The sequence below is a fragment of the Salvia hispanica genome, chromosome 3 (assembly GCF_023119035.1).
Source record: "Salvia hispanica cultivar TCC Black 2014 chromosome 3, UniMelb_Shisp_WGS_1.0, whole genome shotgun sequence".
Classification (NCBI taxonomy): Eukaryota; Viridiplantae; Streptophyta; class Magnoliopsida; order Lamiales; family Lamiaceae; genus Salvia; species Salvia hispanica.
Genome location: NC_062967.1, coordinates 22644521 through 22662393, shown reverse-complemented (window position 1 = coordinate 22662393; position 17873 = coordinate 22644521). Strand labels below are relative to the sequence as shown.

Sequence of the window (17873 nt, the reverse complement as noted above, 5' to 3'; positions counted from 1 at the left end):
TTTCGGCGAGGAATTCCTTCGGGCATCCACCACCGACGATTGTCAACGGTTGCTTCGTCTTCACGAAACAGTCCACGGTTTTCCCGGTATGCTAGGCAGCATTGACTGCATGCATTGGAAGTGGAAGAATTGCCCGACTGCTTGGAGGGGGCAACACTTAAGCGGCCACAAAGGTGGCGGCCCAACGCTTATCCTTGAAGCGGTTGCCGACTACCGCCTATGGATTTGGCATGCATATTTCGGTGTTGCCGGATCCAACAACAACTTGAACGTGTTATATTCTTCACCACTCTTCGATGATGTTTTGAATGGTGTAGCACCGGCGATCGACTTCACCGTCAACGGAAATGCATATCACATGGGTTACTATCTCGCCGATGGTATCTACCCAAGGTGGTCGACTTTCGTGAAGTCGTTCAGCAATCCACAAGAGCAAAGACAGATTCTTTTTGCGCAGCGTCAAGAGTCTGCTCGGAAAGACGTCGAAAGAGCTTTTGGTGTCCTTCAAGGCCGATTCAACATTGTGAAGTCCCCTTCTCGGCTTTGGTACGTTAAGAATATCGCCGACATCATGTACACGTGTATTATCTTGCACAACATGATTATAGCTGACGAAGGACCGATGGCGGCTAACTTTTACGACGAGGATGAAGCCGGAAGCTCAACCGCGAGGTCTCCCCCACGCCGAGGTGTGCATACGACGGTGAACGAGAGGATGGAAAGAAGACACACAATGCGCGATACAAGAGCCCACACTGAGCTACAAAAAGATCTAATCAATCACATTTGGGCGAAATTCGGCAACGAGTAGTGTAATTTTTAATTTTTAGGATTTTAATTATGTACTCCATCCGTCCACGAAAATTCGTCCCGGTTTGACCGGACACGGGTTTTAAGAAATGTAATGGAAAGTGAGTTGAAAAGGTTAGTGGATTGTGGGTCCTACTTTTATATATTAGTTTTATAATAAAATGTGAGTAGGAATGAGTTAGTGGAATATGAGGTCCACTACCAAAAATGGTAAAAGTGAAATGGGACAAATTTTGGGTGACGGACGAGAAATGGAAAACTGGGACAAATTTTCGTGGACGGAGGGAGTAATTTTTAATTATTTTGTAATTTGTAATGTATTTCGGATATTTTTAATGCATTTTAATATTGTGGAAATATTTTTATTTAAATTGAATAATAGAATGGTGGGACCCTTGAGCTTGTCCTTAGCTAAGAGCACGGATGTGGGTGTTGTGCTCTTAGCTAAGACAACAGTAAAAGTGGGTCCGGGCCCACTTCCGTGCTCTTAGCTAAGAGCACGGATGAGGATGCTCTAAACATAATCTAGTCAAGCAAACATATAAAATCTCATACTAATTTAATTTCAGACATATATTGCTAATAAATAACAAATATAAAATCCAATATTAATTTAATCAGCCGAGGTTGTCTAATGTTATTAATCGGAGTATCTTATTTAATGGAGCAATGTCATAAATAAAATTAATTAACAGTGACTAACTAAAATAAAAAAAAAAACGAAGTCCTCCAATCAAAATCCCGCTATTGGAATCCTCTTTGCCCAGTAATTAGGGTTTGGTTCTGACCATAAAATTTTTGAATTTTTATTTGTTAGTAAAAAAATTTCGTGTGCCTCACATCGAAATTTCCGGCTTTGGAGAGAAATGGGTTCACGAGAGAAGGGTTCGGCGGCGCCGCACCACCCACTCTTGAGCAGCCTTGTCGTGCGTCCTGCCGCCGATACTGCTGGAGGCGCAGCCACGGCCGAAGATGGAGCTACCGGCGCCGGCGCCAGCGATTACGAGCCTGGCGAAGTTCGCCGGGATCCGCCTCCTCACTCTCGCTCTGCTCGGCACGACGGCCATGGTACTACTCCGGCTCTTCTTTTCTTCATTTCTTAGTTAAATAGTTCCCTAACCAAACCCTAGAAGTTCTAGCCTTACAAGCACTACTTTCATCGTTTTCAATTAATTGAAGTTTGTTGATTATGTGCCGATTTGCAAGTTTTGGACATGTTGAATTTGAATTTTGGGGGATTTTCGTATGCATTTCATTTCGAGATGAGATTCTCTTAGTTGGCTCATGTTTGTGCAGTATTTTGTGTTGATTTAGAGCTTTTAAGTTCAAATATCACTGATATACATTTGGATTGTTTATGAGACAATGCCTTCAATTTCTGATTATTTAGTTCTTCTGGAGTTTAACGGACTGCACTTTTTCACGCTTATGCTAGTATGGTGATTTACAATTTAGGAATCACAAGTAACAAGGAACACATATGTTCATATTCTTCTGTCATTTGATTATTCATGTTTGTATTTGGATAAGAATGGTAATTTTTGTGGGGACATTCAGAAGTTGCTTGTTTGGTGAAGACAGCTGTGTTATACATGGATTTCTTTGAGGTCAGTGTTATAGTTGCTTTGTAAGTCGTGTCTTGCACTTGGTTGGAAGCTTGACATAACAGTAAATGATGTTTTTTTGGAATTTCTTCAAATTATGTGATTGCATTAAAAGTTACTTATTCCTATATTATTAAATTTAGTGTTATTTTTTTCTTCCAACATTATTTGGATGAAGAGGATAAAGAAGTGTTTTTCGTTGGAGAATATAGCAGGCTCCATGTGCCGCTGGGGCCTTCATCTAACTGTATATTTTCCCTTAAATTTTTCTTTGCACTGCAAGACCTTAAAATGCAAATAATGAACTCAATCGTTATATTATTTCCAAGAGCACTTCATCTTATTACAGGATATGATACAAATTGGGCTAAAATGTGCCTAACAGGCAAATAATTTCTTCTAGAATATGATTTGTCAACATAGCAAGGGATACATGCAATACTTTGTAATGCTGATGGGTTAGAGTTTTATCTTTATGTCCTTGCCTTTAAATTTCTTAACAAGATAGAATATCCACTCAAATGCCGTTAATGAATTATGATAGCCTTATATTCTTTTAGATTTTTTGTACTCCATTTGGTATCATCTAATGTACTACCTTATTCTAGTGCTTTAGTTGTTTTAGGTTGTAATCATATTTGAGCTTCAGTTTTATATTACAGTATCATCCACCCCCTCTGCCATTGCCTTGTGTCGTATGTTAAGCAATCATGCATATGGACTATTGAATTGTGAATGGGTTTTTCTGTTGTTTTCTACAGCTGTATATATTGCCTGGTGCAAGAATTTGGGTCTTGAGGATGGCTTGTTGGAACTGTTTTGATTATTTAAGAGGTTTAAATATGTGTGGAGAACTACTTGATGGATATACAAGATTACTGATATAATGATATGTTCCACTGACCAGCCTTGGGATGTGTGCTTTTGTAAGCTACTATGGGCACATGATGTCATCAAGTAGACTTTTGCTTATAGAAATTTAACATTGTTACATGGTATCTGGAAAACAATGTCTTGCCCATGAGATGCGAAGATGTCCTGAATGGTGGCAGAATTTTCGGTTAAATTAGTTTTCAAAGTCAAATTTGTTAAGATTTATTAGTAGGCCAAAAAAGCTGTTATGGTGGTGAGGGAGAGGAATGAAGAGTACCAGCAAAGCTGGCAATGAACACTAACTTTTACAATCTGTTGATTTCATGATTATGGTAATGAATAATAGAGGATACATTTTCTTTTTCGGATCTGATGTGGTTTCAGAAACTACAAAGGTTATTGAAGAGCTGACTGAAACTGGGGTTGTTATAATGTGTTCTGTTCTTAAATACTGGACCGTGTAGATCATTTTATAGCAAGTATACTACTGGCAAGAAAGGAATATATTGGCGGTGAGCAGACTGAAAGTGGAAACCAAGTTTAGTAGTGTTATATCGACTTTTGATCATATGGGATGTAACTGCTTTTACCTGGTGGGATGTCCCTTTACAGACCCTTTTAAGGTCTGCATGGTCAAACCTTCTGGCTGTTTTTTTGGCTTGGTGATGGAGGGACTATGGTGCGTAACTTAAGTAGCTTCATGTGCTTTGGATGAGCTTATGAACTCTGAAGATTTCTGGATAAAGTTTGAGTTGAATGAAGTTTGTTTCTGAAATATTTGGTGCTGTCTTCTGTACTGCAGTATTTGTCTACTACTTTCGAGCGAAACACATGGTGCATTACCATTTCTTGTTGAATTGTCATCTGGCTTTTAGTCATTGTTCGTTTAATATTTGCTTGATACGTAGGGTCTACTTATTTTAAATGTGTGATTTTTGCAACATGTAGCACTGAATCAATTTCAAGCTAGCTGACTTGTCCCGGTGGTCTTGAGTATGATCTTAGGGGTGAGTAAGTGTTGTATCTCTTGTTCGTATTCTCGGCAAGGAGATGCTTCAGCAATCGGCAGTGGTTACTGTTGACATGATTTTAATTGTGCTAGGAATTTCTGGGGTTGCAAAAATTGGCGTCTGTAGGAACTGTTCATGGTGACTTGACATCTACTCTTTGTGATTTGGTGTTCCTATCCTGAGCTTCACTGGTTTCTTTCAGGATATAGAAAGCGGGCAGGTTCTGTTTCTCCTATTCGTAGAAGGGATGCTCATCGTCGTTCTAGTCCAGGTTTTGAAACCTTTGGTTCATCAAGGGGTCGTGGTTTCCGGAATGAGAGAGAACCTGGTCAATATCGTGACTACTCACCCCCTTATGCCCGTGGTAAGGATGGTGGTCGGTTTCCTGGTAGAGGTTATGATCAGTTGGCACGTGGGTCTGGAGGTCCTGAACCAGTAAGAGTTGAAGGTGTTCCTAGAAATAATCCTAATGTACGACCAAGAGAAGGAGATTGGTTTTGCCAAGATCCCTTGTGAGTGCCTGCTATACTCCTTTTCATCTTTTGTATGCATCTTTTTCATGCTTTGTTTCAGTTGAAAAAACATTATTTTCGTAGTACTATTTATTAAGTGTATGTGTGTGTATGTTTATATGTTTATATATCTTCCATTTCTTACTCTCTCCATCCCATAATAGTAGGCACTTTGGGATCGACATGAGTTTTAATGCAAAATTGGTAAAGTAGGAGAGAGATGGAAAGAAAAAGTTATTGGAATGTTGATAGTGAGGAACGGGGCCACCTCATAAGAGAGAAAAATTTGCCAAAAATGAAGTGGACTAATTTTATGGGACGGACCAAAATGGAAAAAGAGGACTATTGTTTAAGGACGGTGGGAGTATTTTTTTTTTCTGGTAGTGGAATGAAGTTTGCATGACGCAATTGAAATGAATTTCCTAGTAATTGTGTGATAAATGAAGCCAAAGAAACTACCTTGAGTGGTGGCATTTTGTACTTGTCTGTGTTTTCTGTAAGTTTGGCATTTTAGCTTCGCTTGTTTTGTAATTGGTTATCTCATACATACTTTCTACCATGTTTCAGATGTAAAAATTTGAATTTTGCAAGGCGAGAGCATTGCAACAACTGCAACAGGCCCCGTTATGCTTCATCTGGAAGCCCTAGGAGAGGAGGGTATTTGGGTCCCCCATTTCCCCCTCGCGAACGTGTTCCACCTCCTCTATTGGATCATTCTCCTGTAAGGAATATTAATGGTGGCTACAGGTCTCCCCCTCGTGGTTGGCCAAGAGACGGCAGAGACTTTAGAGGTTCTGGACCACCGGGAAGAAATGAAGTAAGATTGCCTGATCCTCTAATGCGCGGTGAAAGGCCAAACTTTCTTGAAGATGATCCTAGGGACAGGTTTGGATATTATGATGGACCCCCACTGCCAGAGTGGGGCCATAGAGACCGTGGAAGAGAGAACTTTTTTCACGAGAGGAGAGGAGGGTATGGAAGTAGGTTTTTGTCACCACCTCCTGCATCAACAGTTCCTCCCCGTGGTTGGGCATCTCATATCAGGGATAGGAGCAGGTCACCAGCTAGAGGCGGGCCACCAGCTAAGGATTATCACCGTGATATGCATATGAACCGGAGACGAGATGGCCGGCGTCCTCTTGGAAGGGGTGCATTTTAGTTTGTAATTGACTGTAATGGCAAAAGCTGCTCTGACAATTGTTCTTTCTGGTGAATATCTCATCTAATTTTGGCTATTGGATTCTAAAACTGTGTGTATCGATAGCATTCCTTTTTTTGAAATCTAAAATGATTTTTCTCTGGTTATCACGTTTAGGTGCAGAACATCTTCATCTTCGACTCCTTTGTTTTATTCGATTCTTCATCTGCATCTCCTCTTGTAAGTACTGTCTTCATTTGATGCTATGCTGTGATATAAATGGTCTTGAAGGTTGCTGACACGATGAATTCTTCATATATATGTAGATGTCTGTATGTCTTCTTGTGGTCGAAAAATTATAATAACAGATTTTTATTGGAGGACGAAAAAATATAACAAATTTCTTATCTCTAAATCTTCTGACATTTTATCCTTCCTCTAGCTCAGCTCAGCCCCCATGTCTGCAAAATGACCCAAGACATTTTAAAATCAAAGCAAAATTTGTATTCATAATATAAAGAGAAAATTATTCATTCTTGTGGATTGCGTTACCTGAATTCTGCCATCAGAGGTTCCAATGACTAAGATATCCTGATTTGTGTCAAGGGCCATACAAAGAATTCTGCTGGTTAGGTTTGTTTGAAGCGTTTCAACTCTGCTAAGCTTCTTTCTGCACCAAACTTCAACAGTTCCCACTTTGGATCCGAGATATACGAGCTCCGAGCTCACGGCCATGGTCCGCACATCCAACATTGATGCCAATGATCCGACCAAACTATAGTTTGATGTGCTCCATATCTAATGGATCAGAGAAAAGCGCAATGGCATTTATTTTGAATAGGTTATTTGCAACATGGCCGTGTCACAATGGACTCAAATTAACAAAATACCTTAACATTTGCTCCGTCGAGGGAAGGGCCTGCTGCATATAGCAGTCCATCATGAACTTGGAGCGCGTAAACAGGGTTGGCTTTCCCTATTAGTTTCTTGGAGCCGCTCTGTATATTTCCTAGCGTTCCTGTTACTAGGTCGATTTCCTGAAATACGGGTGGCAAATCAAATGTCTGTACAGTTGCACATGCGATTGTTAGAACATTCGATTTTCTCATGAACATGTTCTTAATAACATAAGAAACAAAACCAATCCTTCACGCTCGACAGCAACTTCGCATTGTTGTGGATGAGGCACAACTCATTATTAGCATCAAACATACAAGATTTCTCTTTGAGTTCATGTTCGTACGAAAATCAAAGAATCATGCTATCGCGTGAATATATATTTTGGGACATGGCTTAAAAACCTGAATGCTAGTATCCTGACATCCACAGTAGAGTTTCCCTTGCACCAGAGCCAAACATTTGACATTCTTGTTTTGATTGAGCAGTTTAGAGGATCCATTCCACGAGTGCAGCTGCGGACATATACGCATATTAAACCAACCAGACTTCATAGACGACAGACAAAGTACGTACAAATATATCTAGTTTACCTTGACGCCGCCTCCTTGAGGAACGAAACATGCTATGTTGCTAGCAACTACCAGGTTGTTTATCTGATCCTTAACCTCCTCAACTTGTTCACAGTAAATTCCTTCCTCTGATATTGACCAAATCTGCAAACAATTTTCTAAACTTTTAGATACTTTTCTAACTAACTGCAATCTCGAAAACTCATAAAACCTCCTACCCTCACTGTCCTGTCGACCGACCCACTGTACAGTTTCTCCGTTGATTGTAGTACTGTCAGGCTAGTCACCGCCTTTGTGTGCTCCCGGATTTCTTGGATAATGCATAGCTCCGGCCCCCAAACCTTTATAGTTCCATCTGAGTGGCCGGAGAAAATTTTTCCTTTGAAGCATGTCAGTGCAACAACTTCTCCGTTGATCGAACAATCTTCTTGGCTTAGTTCTTGATGACTCCATATATCCTGCAAATGGCATCCCCATTAAAGGTGTACATTTCTAAGAAATTAAGCAAGAAGACTTACGGCGCTATTGTCGTGCTCTTGTGACAGCACTTTGAGCATCTCAAATGCCATGCTAGAGGATTTCTTAAGCTCCCTCAGTCCTTTCAGAATGTCTTTGGTGTGACCTGCTAGATCCTGCAACCCTTCTGAGATCGAAATTATACGTTATCAGATGATGAAATATCAAATCACGTAAACAAGAGTATCCATGAATGAAACGAACCGGTGTGGCGGATGAAGCTGTTGAGGCCAAGCATGGAGAGTGCTCTTTCTTCAACATTCTTGTCCGATTTGAAAACAGACACAAAATGGTCGAGCAAACACACGCGCGCTGCTCCTCTTATCCCCGTATCAGGAAGGAGCGAGAGCATGTATATCAGCCAAGTCGCGGCCATGAAGCACACCGAGTTCAACTCCTCGTTGCTGCTGCTCAGGCCTTGTGCAAGACCCTCAAACACTAGCCCAAACTCATGGCTCACAAGATGGAAAGCCACTTTTCTCTCCCACTCCTCACCAGCTCTCTCATCTTCCTATATATATATATATAATCACCAACTTATTCAAATGTCAAGTCTTAGGAGAAAGTTTCCTACTTCAAAAAGAATGAGACATTTAAAATGGGATAGATGGAGGGAATTTTAGGAAAGGAAGATGATCAGACCATGGTGTCTTGCGCATTAGCAGATATGTGGTGACGACGTTGATCCCTTCGCATAAATGCCACATAGCTCTTCTCCAGCCCTGCTCGTTTGAGGAGAACGGCCCTAGAAAGAGATTTTCCTGAATAGGAGAATCTTCCATGGAGGGAGAGTATTGTCTCTGCAGCTGAAATTTGTGCTGCTGGGCATTCTGAGTTTCTTAGACAACTAATAAGAGCATCTATTGCCTCTTCTCTGTATATACTCATCTTTCTTGGCTCCTCCTGAAATCAGATATAAATCAAACATATATTTGAGACATTATTCTAGGAAATGCTAATAGTTTAGGATAGATTAAAACAGATGGAAAAATAGAAAGGTAAGGTACCAGAAGATCAAGTTGCAGAAGAAGTCCAGCAACAACTGGAGACTGTTCGGCCCGGGCATTCTGTAGGTAGATAAGTAGTGTGTGCATTGTACTAAAAGTACCCTCATCTTTCAAGGTCCTCAAGATTTTCTCATTCAAATTTCTCCTACAGAGTTCAAAATAGAAAAATGATGATAGATTGATAAAGATGATCAAGCCATTCAAGTAGCTAGATTAGCTTCAATTGTATTCACCTGTTCAACTTGACTAACTCGGAGAAGAAATGAATGATCTCGAGGCGCTCCACGTCTCCTACTTGAAACAATATCTCAAGAAGAGAAACCAATTCAGCCTTGTGAGCTACTATGTTCCTACACTTTCCATCCTCAAGAATGCATCTCAGCAAAATACTGACAGCAGCTACTCTTTCCTCAGTCTGTGGCGCTTGCAGAGCCGCCACGATCCTCTCAACCGATGATGGCGAGGACGCAATGCTGGTGGATATCCTTGAACTACTTTCCAGGCTGCAGCTCCGTAGAATCTGCGCCAGCATAAGCACCGCAGCAGTCTGAGGCTCCATAAACATCTTGAAGTTGAGGTCATTGTTGTTGTTACGAGCATTGCTAAGGGTATCCACGAGATACCTTGGGAGCTCCATCTCCACGAGGCTCTCCACTGGCGGCCTCAGGAGGTACACCAGCACGAGTGCCTCGTGCAAGCCCTTCTTAAACAGCTGGACTATACACTCCACATCCGAGTCCACTCTGGTAAGCGTCGCCACCACATTGTCATCCCTCGACCCGAGCTCAGTGAGCAGGTACACCGTGGTCCTTAGGACAATCTCATCAACGGAGTTGAGAAGCATCTCAACGAATCCGTTGATGACAGGAGGCTTTGTCAGCATCTCCAGCATCATCTGGTGATCTGCTGACTCAGCCTCCTTCCAGCACCTCTGGATCCTCAGGACTGCTGCTTCAGCATCCATCAGAATCTCAGAGGTGCAGACTTCAGCGATGGCGAGCTGAAGCTCGCCATCGCTGGGAGGGGCTATGACGCTCGTTGGGGAGGTGGTGGAGTTGCGTTCGAGCCAGGTGGCGATGAGGCGCTTGAGGACGTAGTTGGTCTTGGGGAGGTCGGGGGAGAGGAGGTTGTGGCGGGTGATGGGGCAGGTGAGGTTGCCTCGGTCGAGCCACTCTTGGATGGCGGATCTCTCGTAGGTCTGGCCGGTCTCGAGGGTGACGGGATCGTCGAATATGCGGGTCGTGATCGGGCAGACGAAGTCCTTTGGGGCGTTAGCCGTTGTTGGGTCGTCCATTGAAGAATCATCCACGCAGCTGACCATGATGGATCAACTAAGCTTAGTTTATTTAGACACTTAATTAAATATTAACGTTGCTTAGTGTTTTTCATTACCGCTTTTTTCTCCGCTGCTTTGTCGAGTCAAACAATGCCTCTTTCTTGATGTTTTCCTACACGACATATGACTAATCACATCTCTTTCAATTAATTTAAGGGTAGTAGTAATTGAAGTCCTAATTTTTTTTCAGAAACACATGAATATATTGATAATTATTATTCCATCCGTCCATCATTAATTACTATTGGACATAAGTGATTCGTATTTCTTTTTGGGACATTTCACCTAAGAAATATGTTAATCGTTTTAGCTAAAGAACAACACATTCACAGTCTCTTATTTTATTCTCACATACAATATTCTCTCTCCACTTAACCCTTTAAACATCATTTTCTTAAATCTCGAGTTTATCACCAAAAGTAATAAAAGTAAATAAGACAATTATTTATGAATGGATGAAAAATGCAAATTGAGCCAATTAATGGCTGAAGGTGGGATTGTAATAAAAGACTCAAACCATTACAAGCTAATAGACATGCATGGGATGTAAATTTTTTGAATTGAAGGACTTGCGTGAGGTTTTTAACAAGATTTTATCAAAAAAATCTCGTTAGTACTCCTTCTGTCACATGTTATCACTTCTTTTTTTTCACCCGTTTTGAAAAGGTTATACTAATAAATAGTTAAGGTAGACAGAGAGTAAAGTAAGAGAGAGAATACGAACGAGAAGACTCTTCTCTACATTATTCTCTCTCACCACTTTAACTATTTATTAGTACATTTTTTCAAAACAAGTGCAAATTAATTGTAGTTATCAATAACCATAATATAGCCATAATATGATCACGACTAGTATTTAAGTAGGTATCTTTGTTGTTTGAGACAAGATGTGGTTAATTTGGTGTATCATTGTTGTTATCGATTACCTTATCCTGTGTTATAAAGGTAGATGGGATTTGATTGATAAGGAAGTCTGGCGATACTCTGACTGGAGAAAGGGATGGCAATTTTGAGAGTCTCTTTGAATCACCCATGTTTGATATGTCTCCTTCTCCTTCTCCTTCTCCACCCCATATTGGCTGCATTGCAACACATACAATATAATCACAGCCATAATTGATCTTCAAATTAATAAATTAGATGAGCTTGACAATGTCAAAGGAAAAGATTAATTTCAGCAAGCATGGGACGCCAAACAAGAACAACCATAATTTATTTTATTTTGTTTTTTATTAAAAAATAGCAAGCTGGGGATATTTTGTCCAGAACGAAAACTGCAATGGGTCATAAACAAATAGGATGACAGCAGAAAAAAGTGACTAATTTGTATTAGTGCCTAATTAGCTGATTAGATGGTTGATGACTATACTTGTTGAATAGTAGTGTATTCTTATTTTATTTTTTAATTTGTCTTTGTGTATTGACCTTTTTTCACGAATGAAAATTCTTGGTCTTAGACGTGTCCTTTTTTATTTCTTTAATTAATTATACTCCGTAGTTTCTTCAGCATTAATTTAAATGAAATGGTGTTATATGTGGAAGTATTTAATGAATAAGTATCTCAAAAAAAAAATGATACGGAGTACATTTTTTCAATCATAAAAATAGTGATATATTTTTCGTGAATGGAATGATTAATAGGAGAACTAAAATCCGATCACGAGCGGTTAAGAAGGCTTTGCAACTAAGTCTATGAGTTCCTTTAATTAATTACTACTACAAAATATTTTTCTAGTTTGCAATGTTAGAATATTTGTTAAATATTGTAAAGAGTACCATGACCTGCAAACTCAATTAGTAAAATGTTTTTCGACTTGAAAGACTTATCGTTGCAACATAGCTATTTTTTCGACAGCCCACATCTCATATTATAAATTAGCTGGAAAACAAATTCATCTTGATCAACAATGATCTAAAACGCCATCTTTTTTATAGAGATGGGATCTTTTCTCTCATTTTTACAACTGTTGATAATATTATCATGGGACTTCATATGATATGCTTAAAACATTATCTTGAGAAAAATTGGTGTGACTAATTTTATTTTTCATCTTAAAGAACATATAAGAATCATTAAAATGTAGTAACAAAATTTCTATATATTCTCATGCGTCATGCCTCATTTTTTTTATAATAAATTCAATTACTATAAATAGCACACCCCCACAAATCAAACTCAAGAAAACAAAGCATTACATTATACTATAATTACGAGTATGTGTTATCTTTAATAAAAACTGTTGGAAAATATTTTTTCACTATATTCGCATATAAAAAAAGGTGAAGAGTAGTTAAATATGATTAAAATTCTATACTTTCTTTTTCTTATCCATTTTTGTAAGATAAATTTTGCATGAAAGGAAAAAAAAAAAAGAAACAAAGCATTACATTATACCGTCTGTTTGGAGACTGAAATCCATGGCTTTTGATCCTCTGTTCATCTCCATCCCACAAAGTTAAACGATCATCACTTTCACCTTCTCGAAACACTATTTTAGGTGGCAAAATCATCTCCTCTCCTACACCTCTCCTCAGCACTTGCTTAAAATACCTTGCAAAAACCCTACAATTATCTTCCAACAAACCCTCATATCCCCTCTCCAACTCCTTTAGCGCCGCCGCCTGCCCCCCATCCATCTCCGACAAGATCGACATGGACTCGAGCCCCAAACCCAAGAGGATCTCAGATCTTCTGCAGTCGTACCTGTTGGAAAATGAAATAAAAAAATAAATATAACAATATCTCACATCGGTGAAAATGCTGAATATCACCAATTGGTTTTAAGATGGATTTTTATCAGTACCATTCAAGAATGGTGCCGAAATGGACGAGAAACAGCTCTTGGAACAGGAAGGGCGCGATCTCGAGGCGGGTGAGGGAGGGCTCGGCCTCGAACACGTCGAGCAGGGTGAGGGAGGCGTCGAGGGGGCGGCGGGAGAGGTGGTGGACAAGGGAGAGGAGGAAGGAGGAGTAAGGGTTGGTGGGGTTGGATGAGAGGAGGCTCTCGGCTAGGCGGAGGGACGAGGCGCGGACGGAGGGGCTGCTGCTCGAGATGGCGGTTTCGACGGTTTGGGAGATGAAGGTGAGGGGCTTCAAGAGAGTTGGAGGGAGTTTTTGGAGGAATGTGGTGTGGAGGTGGCGGCGGTGGTGGGGTTGGGATATGGTTTCCGAGAGGAAGAGGGTGGTCTGCTCTTGGATTTGAGATGAGGTTGTGGCGGTGGACATTGCGGCGGCGGCGGTGGTGGTGCTGGGGATGAGTTGTGAATGATTAGTTAAGGTTTTTTGGGTTCTTGTTGGAGGTAATGTGTGTGGGATTAGGACGGCTGCGCCTGCACATTAGTTTATTGAATGATAAATAATGTATTTGCCATTTGTGTATCTTTGTATTCCTTTTAAATGCCTAATTGAGGAAGTAAACAGCAGATTGAATTGGTTAATCAGTCTCGGTCAGATCATCAACAATCAAATGAAAATATACAAACAGAACCTTGAATGTTGTAAATACATCACAATATCATCCCAGTGGCAACTCAATGACATACACGTTTTAACAATTATTGATATCTTACAAAAGCTGACTGCTGAAAAATAAATTACTGTAAGCCAATAGCCATGTGTCAAGGCTCAAGACACCATACCGCTCTAAATAAAAAAGAAACATTTAAAAGAACGGACGATGCAGATGTACAGTAGATGAGATGAGAAACGTACACATTCCGGTATAATCAATAGCATGACAAGAACGGGATTATTCGTTCAGCTGGCAGAACCTAATGATCTGAGGTGCTATACTTCCAACGTCAACTCTGAGCCGAAGCTGCAGGATTGCTGCCTGATAACGAAGGTAAACCAGTGCTGGCATCCGCAGTATTGTTTTCTTCATTAGCATGTTGAATAAATTCATCAGGCGACATGTGAGAACCATGGCAGGCACAAACTATCTTAATCTGAGTAGGGCTATACTTGTATGTTACACCTGATATTGTTCGGCCATTTGGACCTGAGCCGTTAGTAGACACCCATGGCAAATTAGGGTAAGATCCACAACCCCCAAATTTGAGATCTGCAGTGATACCAGGCCTTATAGCTGGAAATTCCGACGGAAGTGATTCTGCTCTTGGCTGATTAGAAGCATCTTTTAACTGATGAATTATATGATTCCCTTTCAGATCACCATCTGTGTGAGAGGATGAGCCTTCTTCACCGACTTGCTGCTTTCCATAACTTTTCCCAGCTTCTACAGCCCTCACATCACACAGTGTAGTTTCAGATGACTTGTGTGAATTAACTGCCAAGTGAGCAGAATAATCATTAGGAACCCCACTTTCCATGTATACACTGACACATTTTAAGTAAACTCACAGCTCTGTAGCTTGATCATGTCAAACTTGTTCAAGGAATTACACTCCATACTGAGCTTGTTGCACACATATCTGAGAATAATTCTACTACACCTCTATATCATGTGTATACATAGACCATACTTGCGTAATGTACCATAGATGTACACCCTATCTTGGCCTAGATGTGTGCCAACAAATGTTAAGATAATTCAAGGAGCTCATGTTGGTATTTAAAAAAAAAGGTATTGTGTTACATACTACTAGAGCAGACACTACAGTTATGGCATGTTTGGTAGGGGTGATAACTCATCTAGGGATGGAAATCCATGAACAAAAATGCCCCATCCCTAGATGAGTTATCACCCCTACCAAACATGGTCTTAGTGTATTAATAGCGACTGATCTTCTTAAACAAGGTTGAGAATGAAGACATTGAGAATGTGTCACAGCTCTTATTTGATACTCCATAACTTACTGCAAGTATCTCAGCAAAATGATTCTGTTTAACATAAAAGTCACAACACTCAAAAACAACTTCTTTAGCTAATGGACTCTAAAACAAAATAAAATTAACTGAAGGAAATGATTAGATGTTACAAGCTGGAGCCAGTGAATTTCTTGGATACAGGACCTTCGTAAAAGAAGTCTCTTGGCTGGTTAAGAAGACGCAATTACCCTCTTAATGAATGATAGAGATTAAGGTGCAATAAAAGTGGAGACCAATGGCAAAATCAATTAAAAAAAAGTTCCCTGTTGCTAAGCGTTATTCACCACTAAGTAAACAATGCTACATAGTTCCACTAGCCAAAAAGTCATTGAAAAAAGCCTTCATTTTGTTGTATGTTTTACTTGCAGAGTATGTATATGTAGAGAATAAATTGAAAGATACCATTGGCTTACAAAGTATCAATAGAAAATAGATAAATAGAAAATGATTGAAATACCTTGAGTGAGCTTCCTGCCATCATTCTGAGTATCTGGGTTCCCCGGATTCCTTCCAGAATAAGTAGGGTTAATTTGTTGATGAGAAACAATGCCACGAGAGTTATCTCTGTCTAGCACAGGAAGCTGGACGGGAGGATACCCATACATTAGAGGAAAATTAGCAGGCATAACTGAATGGCCTCCTGGCCGCTCAATGTTTGTGGTAGCCATTGAATGCATCATGCTAGGCTTTGGATAGTTGGACGGATTAGGTGTACCACTAGAATTAGAATCCTTAGAAGGTTGTACGTTTGCTGGTGGAACTGGGTGTGTAGCACCATAAGATGTGGACCTATTCATCACATTAAATTCTTTTTCTGAAGAGATTGTGAACCTTTTCTGTCCTAGAATTTCAACACCACTTGAATCTCCAGATCCATGAGATTCCTTCTGAACCCTGGATACACCACCAGTGGATGCAAATCGTTTTGGGACATCTTCATGCTGAGAAACATGCCTTGAAGTTGAACCATCTACTTCTGAATCTGCAACATCTTCATTATCTGCAGTTGATCCTTCATCTGTGGTTATGGAGATGTGTGATGTCTTGCCTTTATCTGTCAAATCAGGATGGCTGGTTTCTCTCTCATACTTCTTCTGTTGGTTCGTCTCAGTAAACAGGTTTTTTCGCTTTTCCCCAGCACCTGAAGCCTTTTCATCAATTTCAATAGGCCTGTTATCACTTCGTAGCCACAATCCATCAGCATTTGAGTTCTTTGATGTTTCTAAATCAGCAGCAGGTTTAGAAAAGTTGTAACTGAAGGCCTCTCCAACTTGCGGTTGATTTCCACCTTCAAGAAAGTTTTTGAACTCATTGATCAATTTGCTACCTCGATCACCCTCATCTAACTTGACATCAGATGAGCTGGCCTGTTTACTTTTATGTGAGGAACTATTTCCACCACAAGGAAGGCCCAAGCTAAGATCGAGACCTTTCTCATCCTCCATTCGATAGCTCAAATGTTGTCTACAAAAGAATACATAGCTTAAGAAGTACTACATCCCATGCTACAACATACTAACTCCAGAATACAAAGTCAAGTGAAAAACAATCCAATGAAACTAATCAAATCAATTGTTCAGTTCATTACAAATTCAGTAACTTCTCTTTTCTAACCTTTCAACATTCATTGGACTAACTGAGATACACCTAGTTAAGAGAGTAGAGTTATTTCACTCTGCATATACTATACTAAACGACAATCCAACACCAGTTCTGATTGTAACTAGGGGGATGAATTCGTTATATTTTATCGCATAATTTTTTTTTGAAGTGATTTGTTGGCATCCAACTATCTCAGCCAATCAGCGACAAACAAGAGCAAGAGCACCGGTGTATTTCCAGTGAAATCAAAGATTGAGTAGACGAAGCTGAATCCGGAAAATTAGACACCTTAAATACAAGGTAGAAATTAAACTATTTTGAATCCTACATCTTTTCCTGCATTATTACCAAAGGTAGATGAAAAATTAATTTACTTACTATATCAAAACATCAAATTATGTATGCTTCGTCAATAAATTAAAACTAATAATACCAAATTTACCTTAGATCTTCTGAATCTACAACAAATACGCAAATTCTGCCAACACGTGTACTACATCCTCGTAGATTGATGTCAGATGTTGGTGATTAGGGAAGATCAGAAAAACTTCTGGAGCAGTCGGATGAATTTGTGGAAATGATGCCTGAGAATTGGAGAATACTGAAAAAGAGATTTAAAATAAGGGGAAGAACTATGCAATAATAAAGCAAAGGAGAAAAGATCACATACGAAAACAACAAAACAACCAAAGAACAAGATCGAAAGTTTGATGATCAATCCCTTAATGACAATGGAGCGATGTACTTTAACTGTTATGACCCTAAAATGTAGAGCACTCTTGCGAAAGATAGTATATTAAAAAATGGAGCATTCTAATGTAAACATAGTATTTAGACTACAAAAACAACAAAATTATTATTGCTCATTTGAAAGCATTTTCTATTTGGCACGATTTATAAAGTGTAGTTAAGTAAAAAAAGAATAAAATATTAATAACGATTCTATTATTTTAAAAAATGTAAATTATAATAGGACATTCAAAAAACAAAAATATACCATTTAAAATGAGATGAGAATTTTTTTTAATTAAATTCAAATTCTAAGAGCATAGTTGGCCAGTATTCATGTTATCTATTTCAAAATACTCTATCCGTCCCAGTTTAAAAGTCACATTTTACCATAAAAGTCCGTCCTAATTTAAGAGTCACATTTAGAATCTTTTAT

The 17873-nt window shown here is 39.5% G+C and overlaps 3 protein-coding genes across 9 annotated transcripts; 1 reads left to right on the top strand and 2 right to left on the bottom strand.

The window, feature by feature from the left end:
* The first annotated feature begins 1605 nt into the window (after window positions 1-1605).
* Window positions 1606-6248, top strand: LOC125213673 (RNA-binding protein EWS). 7 transcript variants are annotated; one of them, XM_048114339.1, is made up of 6 exons: window positions 1803-1878; window positions 3176-4121; window positions 4236-4294; window positions 4390-4435; window positions 4500-4809; window positions 5377-6117. In XM_048114339.1, the coding sequence occupies exons 3-6, from the start codon at window positions 4283-4285 to the stop codon at window positions 5966-5968; spliced, it is 960 nt and encodes a 319-aa protein (XP_047970296.1). In that variant the 5' UTR covers window positions 1803-1878; window positions 3176-4121; window positions 4236-4282; the 3' UTR covers window positions 5969-6117. The 7 variants fall into 7 exon arrangements, 5 of the variants coding, with proteins under 5 accessions (XP_047970293.1, XP_047970294.1, XP_047970296.1 ...); XM_048114338.1 differs by having other exon boundaries at window positions 3176-4294; XM_048114340.1 differs by lacking the exon at window positions 3176-4121 and having other exon boundaries at window positions 1854-1878.
* LOC125213671 (putative E3 ubiquitin-protein ligase LIN) lies at window positions 6240-13632 on the bottom strand. Its single transcript, XM_048114334.1, has 15 exons — window positions 13080-13632; window positions 12664-12979; window positions 11202-11354; window positions 10332-10387; window positions 9173-10252; window positions 8940-9084; window positions 8575-8835; window positions 8137-8443; window positions 7935-8059; window positions 7635-7874; window positions 7438-7560; window positions 7249-7359; window positions 6838-6984; window positions 6500-6745; window positions 6240-6408 (listed from the first exon to the last, which is right to left on the bottom strand). The coding sequence occupies exons 1-15, from the start codon at window positions 13499-13501 to the stop codon at window positions 6391-6393; spliced, it is 3750 nt and encodes a 1249-aa protein (XP_047970291.1). The 5' UTR covers window positions 13502-13632; the 3' UTR covers window positions 6240-6390.
* A 119-nt stretch (window positions 13633-13751) lies between these two features.
* On the bottom strand, window positions 13752-17369 carry LOC125213672 (ninja-family protein mc410). Its single transcript, XM_048114335.1, has 3 exons — window positions 17151-17369; window positions 15564-16570; window positions 13752-14564 (listed from the first exon to the last, which is right to left on the bottom strand). Exons 2-3 carry the CDS (start codon window positions 16549-16551, stop codon window positions 14077-14079), a joined length of 1476 nt encoding a protein of 491 aa, XP_047970292.1. The 5' UTR covers window positions 16552-16570; window positions 17151-17369; the 3' UTR covers window positions 13752-14076.
* Between the last annotated feature and the right edge of the window lie 504 nt (window positions 17370-17873).

Bases quoted from the DNA above. Each gene is read 5' to 3' on its own strand.
- LOC125213672 (XM_048114335.1), bottom strand. From the start codon at position 16,551: ATGGAGGATGAGAAAGGTCTCGATCTTAGCTTGGGCCTTCCTTGTGGT. The intron at 14,565-15,563 runs GTATTTCAATCA...CTCACTTGGCAG, and splicing joins TGGCAGGAAGCTCACTCAAG to TTAATTCACACAAGTCATCT.
- LOC125213673 (XM_048114336.1), top strand. From the start codon at position 1,677: ATGGGTTCACGAGAGAAGGGTTCGGCGGCGCCGCACCACCCACTCTTG. The intron at 1,879-4,499 runs GTACTACTCCGG...GGTTTCTTTCAG, and splicing joins TGCTCGGCACGACGGCCATG to GATATAGAAAGCGGGCAGGT. The intron at 4,810-5,376 runs GTGAGTGCCTGC...ACCATGTTTCAG, and splicing joins TGGTTTTGCCAAGATCCCTT to ATGTAAAAATTTGAATTTTG.
- LOC125213671 (XM_048114334.1), bottom strand. From the start codon at position 13,501: ATGTCCACCGCCACAACCTCATCTCAAATCCAAGAGCAGACCACCCTC. The intron at 10,253-10,331 runs GTAATGAAAAAC...CATCATGGTCAG, and splicing joins AAGCAGCGGAGAAAAAAGCG to CTGCGTGGATGATTCTTCAA. The intron at 6,985-7,248 runs GTTTTTAAGCCA...CCCGTATTTCAG, and splicing joins GTCAGGATACTAGCATTCAG to GAAATCGACCTAGTAACAGG.